General features: G+C 33.4%; 1 protein-coding gene across 2 annotated transcripts; it reads left to right on the top strand.

The window, feature by feature from the left end:
- The first annotated feature begins 4,150 nt into the window (after nucleotides 1-4,150).
- Nucleotides 4,151-12,102, top strand: LOC144843678 (uncharacterized). 2 transcript variants are annotated; one of them, XR_013612279.1, is made up of 3 exons: nucleotides 4,151-4,184; nucleotides 4,338-6,419; nucleotides 11,637-12,102. XR_013612279.1 is itself a non-coding variant. In XM_078700566.1 (2 exons), the coding sequence occupies exons 1-2, from the start codon at nucleotides 4,162-4,164 to the stop codon at nucleotides 5,380-5,382; spliced, it is 1,068 nt and encodes a 355-aa protein (XP_078556692.1). In that variant the 5' UTR covers nucleotides 4,151-4,161; the 3' UTR covers nucleotides 5,383-6,910. The 2 variants fall into 2 exon arrangements, 1 of the variants encoding a protein (XP_078556692.1); XM_078700566.1 differs by lacking the exon at nucleotides 11,637-12,102 and having other exon boundaries at nucleotides 4,338-6,910.
- The last annotated feature ends 867 nt before the right edge of the window (nucleotides 12,103-12,969 follow it).

The raw sequence follows: 12,969 nt of genomic DNA, 5'->3' as shown, positions 1-12,969 counted from the left end.
AGACATAGATAAATATCAAGAAGTTATTTATATAATATCCAACTGTTTTCAAGTGTTTTTTACCTGTATCCAGATAGCATTCTTCCGATGTTTCAAAAGTGCCTCCTTCAGAAACTCTTCTTTGTTCCAATATGCGTTCACTTTAACAATGTCTGCGAATATTCTTTGTTTGATGTCAAGTATGGCAGAGGAAATAAAAGATGAATACCATGAAATGACTTGGCCATTGATAAATGTACAGCCAGCAAATACAACAGATAGCAAAGATGTTGTTGCTTGGTGTTACAGTCAGTTAATGGTAGATTCTTCTCCGATGCAGACGGTGTTGAGAATTTGTCAATCGTTTTCCAAAGAGTATAACATTTTGGCTGTAAGCATTCTGCTACACTACTGGACGAATTTGCATTCGAACGACAGGAGTGGAAACATACTAGGTAGTAGGCCTATAAACGAAAACGCTAGAGACATAGTAGAAGTTCAAAGAGATCGCGTTAGCTGGTCACAATTACGTAATAGAACACAATACATAACCGCTATTAACACCGAAAACATAGACCATGGACAGTCCACGGAATTGACAAGAGGCAATACTAAATGTCTTCACCGTGTTGCGATTATAGGAATAATATTACTATGCGTAGCAACGATAGGTATGTCAGACTTATTTAATCTAAGCCCACATAGTCATAGTGTCAGTACAATAGAAATATTTGGTTTGTTAATTTACAAATTCACCATGCTTATAGCAACAGAAGTTGGCAAAAAGCACTATAATAAAACTCCAATAAAACTATGCAAGTCGCTAAATAGAAGCGAACGACTACTTCTCTTCTGTCTAATCGGCATATTTGTGATAAGTTGCTGTGATGGTATAGCTGCAACTAGTAATGTAATAATAGATGTCCAGAATCTTACAGAGACATTTGAAATGGATACATCGAAAGTTGATTACAATCTAACTAGAGGGATCGGTCTGTTTGCAATGGCAGTTGTTAACATAGTTCAACTAAGCCGTCAGACAATACTCATTCTGAAATCTCGAAGGGCTAGCAGCATGGACGATCATTCTAAAGTTATCATTCGCCGTTGTTTAATTTATTTAATGCTAGCTAATGGCTCTCACTGGGTGGGAAATGCATGCTTTTCTCCAGGTTCAGAAATTTACTCATCTAACCAAAATGATGCAGTTTTTGGGAAGTCTATTTTCGTTATTAACATTTTTATTTTCCCACTTGCTGCATATGTTCGATTTGTTAGTGCAAGTTTGCTTTACCAAAGCTACAAGCTACAGAGTGAATAAAGAATAAATGTAGGTTTTTGAAAACAAATTAACTTTATTTACGATCTGCATGACTGCCTGATATATTGAGCCATTTTAAAAATGACATAGTATACTAAAACTATACTAAATCAAACCACTATATAGCATTGCAAAAAATGTAAATAATGTAAAATATAAAGTCTACTACTGTATTGCACTAATACATGCTATACGCAATTAAAAAGGAATGCCAAAACATTGGAAAGGTCAACTCCCTGGTATAAGGGTATTGATGGTCATTGAGTCACATTGCTATATTAAATTAGAAAGAATTCTTATCTTTGTTTTTTAGTGCTTGTGTAATAAAATTTATTAGTCAACAGACAGTTGTCAGACAGAATTTGTCGGTGTATATTAATAAAATGTTAATATTTCTTGATTTTTTGACGAATAGGCCTAAATTTGCAATTTTAAAGTTTTGACGTTTTAACAAAAACAGTTTGTAGAAGTAAAATTATCCCAATCGTCGGCGGATGTTTTGATAGACCTATTGTTATGATTTAAGTTTCGCTATGTCTAATAACAACCAAAGCGTCTTTAAACATAAAATGATCACGTTCAATCGATCAAACCAGGGAAGAGTAAGTTAACTCTTCCCTGATCAAACAATCAAAACAACAATAGAGACGTAATTCTAGTTCCTCTGTAATCTCTCACGATATTCTGCAGCGGTCACTATGTAGGACTGATTTTATATAGATGATTGCCAATAGTCAGTTACTAAATAGTGAACGAACAAAAAAAATTAAACATATAGTCATGATTTTTATAGAAGTGAAACCAAATATACATACATTGTCGCAGCGTCTCTAAGGTAAACCAATCCAAACATCAGTTTGAAAAGTCGTCAGGCTGTAGATGAAACGTCACTAAAGATATTTGAAAGAAATGAATATGCCAAGGAAATAATTATGTTAAGAAATGAATATGCTAAAATGAAAATGCTAAAAAATGAATATGCTAAAAAATGAATATGCTAAAAAATGAATATGCTAAGATATAATTCTGTTAAGAAATGAATATGCTAAAAAATGAATATGCTAAGATATAATTATGTTAAAAATGAATATGCTAAGATATAATTATGCTAAGAAATGAATGTGCTAAAAATGAATATGCTAAGATATATTTATGTTAAGAAATAAATATGCTAAAAAATGAATATGCTAAGATATAATTATGTTAAGAAATATATGCTAAAAATGAATATGCTAAGATATAATTATGTTGAAAATGAATATGCTAAGATATAATTATGTTAAAAATGAATATGGTAAAATATGAATATGCTAAGATATAATTATGTTAAGAAATGAATGTGCTAAAAAATGAATATGCTAAGATATAATTCCGTTAAAAAATGAATATGCTAAAAAATGAATATGCTAAGATATAATTATGTTAAGAAATAAATATGCTAAAATATAAATTGTGTTAAGAAATGTATATGCTAAAATGTTTATGTTAAGAAATGAATATGTTTAAGAAAATGAATACGCTAAGAAATGAATACGCTAAGAAGAGAATGTGTTAAGAAATTAACATTTTAAGAAATGAATATCTTAAGTTATGAATATTATGAAATGTCATTACGAAAAAATGAATATATTTTATACCCCTTTCAAACCAAAAGCAAAACTCCGGAGACACTCCGGAGTTGACGCCCCGCTGTTTGGTGTGAAAGGTAAAATAAGCAACTCCGGAGTTTAAAACTGCGGGGTTGAACAGGTGAACATTCTCCGGAGAACGAACTGCGGGGACACCCCGGTGTTTTGGTGTGAAAGGTACCGACATCATACCGACATAAATATTTGTACAAAATATATAACGGGTATGAAAAATAATAAGTAGTATCAATAAAACATTATATTACTTCTGAGACTTTTGAAAGTAATTATTAAATTTAAAATATTGTTAATTGAAATGATTCTAATGATCGTCGCTATGTAAACAAACAAAATAGAGGGCGACATTTACAATTTCATTTTATAAACCCCGGTGTTGCTAGGTTGGTGTGAAAGGGGTATCTGTAATAAAAGAAAAAAAAAGAAGATATTTGAAGTACCTTATTTTTGTTTAATAAAATAAATCTAGGCCTAAGTAAAGAAAGTGAAACATCGTTACGTCACATTTTACTATAAATAGGTACGTTTAGTAGGCCTACGAACAACTCTATTCCATGATAGTATTTTAGAGAATATTTAATGGTATGATTTAAAAAGATACAAATAATGTATCTTGACAATGGAATGACAACAATGTGCAAATAGAAATTCAAGTATACCTTATATAGATTGTGTTATTCTGTTTCTATGAACAGTATTTAATTCTCTATTATAAAAAATAGAGGCTTTAATTAAGAGAAAACAAGTGTCACTGTTTAGGCCTGTTTTAAATCAAGCACACATAGCATATTTTGGGTATTAGAGACGGTGATTTGCCTTAATATGGCGTGTCATAGGTTGTTTTGTATACATTGCGTGTCATAGGTACAATATACTTATTGAGCTGGAATCGAAAAAAAAATGGGGAAAGTCTATGTGAGTACCGATAGAAAGAAATAGGAAATACTAATATTGTAAATCAATGAGGAAGAAACACTGCATGAATTTTGGGATTACTGTACAGCCAATGAGGCCGCAGAATAACACTAGAAAATTATAGAGATATTACCGAGACAGATATTTATTTCACTCTGAACTGAATTCTGGTCTGACCTAGAAAATATGTTGTCTTCTACCAATGGAACAGCAAAAGACAGAAGTGAAAAACAGTCTCCAAATGGAACTGCAACAGAAAATGGAAACATTTTAACTGATTGCTGGCCTGACCTGGAAAATATGTCGTCTTCTTCCAATGGAACAGCAAAAGACAGAATTGAAAACCAATCTCCAAATGGAACTGCAACAGAAAATGGAAACAGTTTAACTGATTGCTGGCCTGACCTGGAAAATGTGTCGTCTTCTTCCGATGGAACAGCAGAAGACAGAAGGGAAGACCAATCTCCAAATGGAACTGCAACAGAAAATGGAAACATTTTAACTGATTTGGAAAGAAATTATGAAGTAACTACCATCACAAGTGATATCAGTTTTGTTGAAGATGGTCAGGTTTCATCGTTGATTGTATTTTTCTGCATTATTTCATTTTACATTGCTTTTCTGTTTGCTCTTTATAGTAACGGACGATATGCTGTACATAGGCACATTTTGGATTGGATTAGTATTACTAATTACTCTATTGCAATGACAATGATGATATATATTCTGCGAAAAAAGGTAGAAATTATCCGAAATCCTGAAGGACATGTGTTCTGTAATGATGAACGTAGACCACTGCTCTTGTCAGGTCAGCATCCCGCACAAGATATAAGCAGCGAAACTTCTTCTGAACCTATTGCGGGTGTTTATTTGTTTGGTATTTGCAACATTTTTCAATCACTTATATACATTACATTGATTGGAATGTGCGAATCTGTAACTAGAGACATAGATAAATATCAAGAAGTTATTTATATAATATCCAACTGTTTCCAAGTGTTTTTCACCTGTATCCAGATAGCATTCTTCCGATGTTTCAAAAGTGCCTCCTTCAGAAACTCTTCTTTGTTCCAATATGCGTTCACTTTAACAATGTCTGCGAATATTCTTTGTTTGATGTCAAGTATGGCAGAGGAATTAAAAGACGAATACCATGAAATGACTTGGCCATTGATAAATGTACAGCCAGCAAATACAACAGATAGCAAAGATGTTGTTGCTTGGTGTTACAGTCAGTTAATAGTAGATTCTTCTCCGATGCAGACGGTGTTGAGAATTTGTCAATCGTTTTCCAAAGAGTATAACATTTTGGCTGTAAGCATTCTGCTACACTACTGGACGAATTTGCATTCGAACGACAGGAGTGGAAACATACTAGGTAGTAGGCCTATAAACGAAAACGCTAGAGACATAGTAGAAGTTCAAAGAGATCGCGTTAGCTGGTCACAATTACGTAATAGAACACAATACATAACCGCTATTAACACTGAAAACATAGACCATGACAGTCCACGGAATTGACAAGAGGCAATATTAAATGTCTTCACCGTGTTGCGATTATAGGAATAATATTACTATGCGTAGCAACGATAGGTATGTCAGAGTTATTTAATCTAAGCCCACATAGTCATAGTGTCAGTACAATAGAAATATTTGGTTTGTTAATTTACAAATTCACCATGCTTATAGCAACAGAAATTGGCAAAAAGCACTATAATAAAACTCCAATAAAACTATGCAAGTCGCTAAATAGAAGCGAACGACTACTTCTCTTCTGTCTAATCGGCATATTTGTGATAAGTTGCTGTGATGGTATAGCTGCAACTAGTAATGTAATAATAGATGTCCAGAATCTTACAGAGACATTTGAAATGGATACATCGGAAGTTAATTACAATCTAACTAGAGGGATCGGTCTGTTTGTAATGTCAGTTGTTAACATAGTTCAAGTAAGCCGCCAGACAATACTCATCCTGAAATCTCGAAGGGCTAGGAGCATGGACGATCATTCTAAAGTTATCATTCGTCGTTGTTTAATTTTTTTAATGATAGCTAATGTCGCTCACTGGTTGGGCAATGCATACTTTTCTCCAGGTTCTGAAATTTATTCATCTGACCAAAATGATGTAGTTTTTGGAAAGTCTATTTTCGTTATTAACATATTTCTTTACCCGCTTGCTGCATACATTCGATTTATTAGTGTAGGTTTGCTTTACCAAAGCTACAAGCTTTTGAAGTAGTACTACAGAGTGAATAGATGAAGTTTTAAACAAAAATTAACTTTATTTACGATCTGCATGACAGCTGATATATTAGGGTCCTTTTTGACAAAGTATACTAAAACTATACTAAATCAAACTACTATATACCATTTAAAAAAATGTAAAATAAAAAGCCTACTACTGTATTACACTAATAAATGTTATACTCAATTAAAAAGGAATGCCAAAACATTGGAATTGTATAACCAAGGAGTTCAACTCCCTGGTATAACTAAATGTAGGCTACTGATGGTCACGTGATCTCGTGGTGAAGAGGTTTTACGACTTGTACTATGTGTTTGTGTAGCTCGTGATTTAATATTAATGTAATAATAACGTAATTATGTAAATTTGTATTTTACATAACTATGGATAGTAGGTTAGTCTTACAAATGGAAATTTGATTTCAATCAAACTTGGTCAATAATAAATGGAGTGTTTAAAGCTTAGCTTCAAAGGTCATAAGATTCATCTGACTAGTTTTTATTTATTATGATATTTACCTCCGCCAAGGAGGTTATATTTTCACCCCTGTATGTTTGTGTGTCTGTCTGTGAACAGCCTGGAGGCCACAGTTTTTATCCGATTCTCACCAAATTTGGCCACAATGATCTATGCCCCAAAAGCTCGGACGAGTTCGATTTTGAAGGTCATAGGTCATAGGTCAAGGTCACAACTAACAAAAAACTATTTTACTGCTAAAGACCACAGTTTTTATCCGATTCTCACCAAACCTAGCCACAATGATCAATGACTCATCATATAATTGTGGTTAAATTTTGAAGGGTCAGGGTCAAAGATCAAGGTCCACAAAAAAAAAGAAATAAAAAAAAAACTCAGCGTGACTTGAACCAGCGATCTCAACTATGAGAGGCTGGATACATAACCATTACACCAAACTCTCATCCACAACTTTGTAGTTTGCATTTAGCCTATTTAGGCCTACACTTAGAACTAATAAAAAAAAATGTAAAAAAAAAAATATATATATTTTCCGACGACATTTTATGTAGGAGAATTTTACAGTAGGCGGAGGTTTGTACTCTCGGAGTACCCTCTAGTTGGTAGGTTGTTTTAGTTAAGCCAGCTATCGGAATAACCAGTCGCTACCTAGTGATGAACGTCAACCACTCCTCTTAGAAGATTGTCCGCCACCAGAGGAGATTAAGTCCGAAAACGTCTCTGAACCTCTTGTCGGCGTTTATATATTTGGTACCTTGAACATCATTCTATCAGTGACGCATATTGTACTTACTGGAATGTGTGTCCCTTTACTATCTAGAGATATAGATAAATATCGAGAAGTGTTTTTCACAATGGCGTTCTTCAGATGTTTCAAAGGCACCTCTTTCAAAAACTGTACTTTTCTCCAATATGCACTCATCTTTACGAGGTCTTCGAATATTATCAGCTGGATAGATAGTGTCGGAAAAGAAAGTTATGCTGTAAGTGGAATACCAGCGGAATATCAGGTACTGGATTGGCCACCAAATAATATGTCAAATATGAACGATAAGGTCTTACTGTGCAACGATTCAAACTCCTCTACGTACATTCTTGAGCAGTCTTCAACCATTTTTGAAAGCGTATAATTTTATGGGTGCGAGTATTCTGCTGCACTTTTGGATGAGTTTGCATCCCAACGACAGTAAAGCAACACGCACAAGGATGGTAGAAAGTAGGCCTACGTACGGAACTACAACCACCAACTACGAAAACAGAAATCACGTTGGAAGGCGCTGCAGAACAGTTCGCACGAGCACCGCTATGGCAGAAGAACGCACAGCAAGCAATACTAACTATAACTGCTGTCAATATGATATAACATTGGCAGTATTTATTTTACTACCATCTGTATTTATTATAGGTATGACAGAATTCTATACCTTTATCCAATATGATACATTTGGTTAACCATATAGACACACCAGCATTATATCTAAAGGCACGTAGCCTACATTGTTATACGTTGTTTTTGAACATTCATTGTTCATGCCTTATAGAAATGGTTATTTGTTTATACAGCAGTAGAATTTTCGAATGATCTTTTAACCCTAATGCTATTTAAAGTAGACGTCTTATTATGTTTTTCAACTTTTTAGAGTACACAAAATAACTGTAAGCCTATTGTATGATTGGAAACGAAAACTACGATATTTCAATCAACCGTAAAATTCAATCAATCAATGATAGATCTAATGACGAAATTGGGAAATAACCTTAGTATACCTATTCTCCGGGGCATACCTACACTGTATACATTAAAAACACATAATATTGGGACGGATTGTATTCTATACAAATAATGTACAATACTGTACTAGTTTCAAACTACAGGAAATAATTGCAGTGTCAGTTGTATGGGGTAGATTGAGAAGAAGAAGAAGCTAAGAATAATAATGTCTTTACTTGGAAATGGAAAGGCAACATAAAATGGAAATATAAGTGAACACCTGTCTAATGTGGAAAAGAAGCGATAATCTAACATGTCTCTTGGGAATGGACACTCAACAGATAATGACGGGTCTTGAAAATAAAAGAAAAACTTGGGGAAAGTCTATGTGAGTACCGATAGGAAGAAATAGGAAATAATACTTAATGATTGAAATAACATTGAAATGTGGTCAACTGTAAATCAATGAGGAAGAAACAATGCATGAATTTATGATTGATTTTACTGTACAGCCAATGAGACTAAGAATAACACAAGAACATTATCGAGATATTACATACCGAGACGGATTTTATTTCAACCTGAACTGAATTCTGGTCTGACCTGGAAAATATGTTTTCTTCTACCAATGGAACAGCAGAAGACAGAAGGAAAGACCAACCTCCAAATGGAACTTCAACAGAAAATGGAAACATTTTAACTGATTGCTGGCCTGACCTGGAAAATATGTCGTCTTCTTCCGATGGAACAGCAGAAGACAGAAGGAAAGACCAACCTCCAAATGGAACTTCAACAGAAAATGGAAACATTTTAACTGATTGCTGGCCTGACCTGGAAAATATGTCGTCTTCTTCCAATGGAACAGCAAAAGACAGAAGTGAAAACCAATCTCCAAATGGAACTGCAACAGAAAATGGAAACATTTTGACTGATTGCTTGACTGACCTGGAAAATGTGTCGTCTTCTTCCAATGGAACAGCAAAAGACAGAATTGAAAACCAATCTCCAAATGGAACTGCAACAGAAAATGGAAACATTTTAACTGATTGCTGGCCTGACCTGGAAAATATGTCGTCTTCTTCCAATGGAACAGCAAAAGACAGAATTGAAAACCAATCTCCAAATGGAACTGCAACAGAAAATGGAAACAGTTTAACTGATTGCTGGTCTGACCTGGAAAATGTGTCGTCTTCTTCCGATGGAACAGCAGAAGACAGAAGGGAAGACCAATCTCCAAATGGAACTGCAACAGAAAATGGAAACATTTTAACTGATTTGGAAAGAAATTATGAAGTAACTACCATCACAAGTGATATCAGTTTTGTTGAAGATGGTCAGGTTTCATCGTTGATTGTATTTTTCTGCATTGTTTCATTTTACATTGCTTTTCTGTTTGCTCTTTATAGCAACGGACAATATGCTGAACATAGGCACATTTTGGATTGGATTAGTATTACTAATTACTCTATTTCAATGACAATGATGATATATATTCTGCGAAAAAAGGTAGAAATTATCCGAAATCCTGAAGGACATTTGTTCTGTAATGATGAACGTAGACCACTGCTCTTGTCAGGTCAGCATCCCGCACAAGATATAAGCAGCGAAACTTCTTCTGAACCTATTGCGGGTGTTTATTTGTTTGGTATTTGCAACATTTTTCAATCACTTATATACATTACATTGATTGGAATGTGCGAATCTGTAACTAGAGACATAGATAAATATCAAGAAGTTATTTATATAATATCCAACTGTTTACAAGTGTTTTTCACCTGTATCCAGATAGCATTCTTCCAATGTTTCAAAAGTGCCTCCTTCAGAAACTCTTCTTTGTTCCAATATGCGTTCACTTTAACAATATCTGCGAATATTCTTTGTTTGATGTCAAGTATGGCAGAGGAAATAAAAGATGAATACCATGAAATGACTTGGCCATTGATAAATGTACAGCTAGCAAATACAACAGATAGCAAAGATGTTGTTGCTTGGTGTTACAGTCAGTTAATGGTAGATTCTTCTCCGATGCAGACGGTGTTGAGAATTTGTCAATCGTTTTCCAAAGAGTATAACATTTTGGCTGTAAGCATTCTGCTACACTACTGGACGAATTTGCATTCGAACGACAGGAGTGGAAACATACTAGATAGTAGGCCTATAAACGAAAACGCTAGAGACATAGTAGAAGTTCAAAGAGATCGCGTTAGCTGGTCACAATTACGTAATAGAACACAATACATAACCGCTATTAACACCGAATACATAGACCATGGACAGTCCACGGAATTGACAAGAGGCAATATTAAATGTATTCACTGTGTTGTAATCATAGGAATAATATTACTATGCGTAGCAACGATAGGTATGTCAGAGTTGTTTAATCTAAGCCCACATAGTCATAGTGTCAGTACAATAGAAATATTTGGTTTGTTAATTTACAAATTCTCCATGCTTATAGCAACAGAAGTTGGCAAAAAGCACTATAATAAAACTCCAATTAAACTATGCAAGTCGCTAAACAGAAGCGAACGACTACTTCTCTTCTGTCTAATCGGCATATTTGTGATAAGTTGCTGTGATGGTATAGCTGCAACCAGTAATGTAATAATAGATGTCCAGATTCTTACAGAGACATTTACCCACATGGATACATCGGAAGTTGATTACAATCTAACTAGAGGGATCGGTCTGTTTGTAATGGCAGTTGTTAATATAGTTCAACTAAGTCGCCAGACAATACTCATCCTGAAATCTCGAAGGGCTAGGAGCATGGACGATCATTCTAAAGTTATCATTCGTCGTTGTTTGATTTATTTAATGATAGCTAATGCAGCTCACTGGTTGGGCAATGCATACTTTTCTCCAGGTTCTGAAATTTACTCATCTGACCAAAATGATGTCATTTTTGGAAAGTCTATTTTTGTTATTAACATTTTTGTTTACCCGCTTGCTGCATACATTCGATTTATTAGTGTAGGTTTGCTTTACCAAAGCTACAAGCTTTTGAAGTAGTACTCCAGAGTAAATAGATGAAGTTGTTAAAATGTTAGGTTTAACAAAAATTTTATTTTATTTAGGATCTGCATGACAGCTGATATATTAGGGTCCTTTTAAAATGACAAAGTATACTAAAACTATACTAAATCAAACTACTATATACAATTACAAAAAATGTAACTAATGTAAAATAAAAATCCTACTACTGTATTACACTAATAAATGTTTTATTGTTTATGTTAGATGTTTATTACTGGTATAACTAAAGGTAGGCTACTGATGGTCATTGTACACGTGATCTCGTGGTGAAGAGGTTTTACGACTTGTACTATGTGTTTGTGTAGCTCTTACGTAATATGTAATATTAATGTAATAATAACGTAATTATGTAAATTTGTATTTTACATAATTATGGATAGTAGGTTAGTCTTACAAATTTGATTTCAATCAAACTTGGTCAATGATAAATGGAGTGTTTAAAGCTTAGGTTCAAAGGTCATAAGATTCATCTGACTGGCTTCTATTGAGTATCTCTAGTTTTTATTCATTATGATATTTGGTAGATTGTTTTAGTTAAGCCAGCTCTCGGAATAATCACGGAGAACCCCATGACTAATTGTATCATAGTCTTAATTGTTAATAGTCACATTGCTAAATTAAATTAGAAAGCATTATTATCTTTTGTAATCAATTTATTAGTCGATGTGACAGAATTTGTCGGTATATATAAATGAAATGTTAGTATTTCTTGATTTGTTAAGATATTTTGACGAATAAATTTACAATTAATTTGTGACGTCATTTAGATCATTTCCATTGAATTGATTTTTTTTTCTAATGGAGTTAATTTATTTTACACTAAGAGTAAACGAAAGGTGTTGCATTTACCCTACTTAGGTTTGTATAATGTAAGTGTATTCATAATCTAAAACTATACCCAATGCACTACATATGAACCTAGTGACAGCCTACTTAATACACACATAATGGTATCTAGATGACTTGCGATAGTCGATTACAATATTTTTTTTTCTTTTTGTGGCATGCACCACTTTTATTCAATTTCATTCAATAATATCATGTATATACCATTATTGTACATAATTGATACATAATTATAATCATTTATTTATTTATTGACATTAATCATAATAATTTGTTAATTTTAAATGTTTAAGAGAAATTATAGAAGTGTAAAAGTCAATTACAATAAACTAATAGCGAATAAATGCGATAGCATAAATAAAATCAAACTTAATCATGAATGTTATAGGAAGTGAAACCAAAATCTACTATTGTCATATTATTACAGCGTCATACATTACAGACCAATCCAAACACTTGAAGAAGTCGACAGACTGTCGATGAAGCGCCACGTACTAAAGGTATTTGAAGTACTTTATGTTAGTTCAATCAAAAGTAAAAATCTACATAATTAGAAGAAATTGGCACTTTTTACTATGTAGTTAATTATTACGCGGAAAACTCGCTTATTCCATGATTGCATCCAATTATTAGCGAATATTAATAATGGTTTGGTTTAAAAATATATAAATATATATCTTGAGAATGCCATAACAATGTGCAAATAGAAAAGTATCTTCGTGTAATTAAATAATAATAAGACGTGAAACAAGTAATAATTCGGTGATGGTCGATATAAGTTTTACTGTTTGT

Source organism: Antedon bifida, chromosome 5 (genome assembly GCF_963402885.1).
Source record: "Antedon bifida chromosome 5, ecAntBifi1.1, whole genome shotgun sequence".
Lineage (NCBI taxonomy): Eukaryota > Metazoa > Echinodermata > Crinoidea > Comatulida > Antedonidae > Antedon > Antedon bifida.
Note: the sequence above shows the minus strand (reverse complement) of the source record. Positions and strands in the feature narration are given on the sequence as shown.

Coding starts and splice junctions, on each gene's coding strand:
- LOC144843678 (XM_078700566.1), top strand. CDS start 4,162: ATGTCGTCTTCTTCCAATGGAAC. Junction 4,185..4,337: donor TCGTCTTCTTCCAATGGAAC/AGCAAAAGACAG, acceptor TCCAAATGGAAC/TGCAACAGAAAATGGAAACA.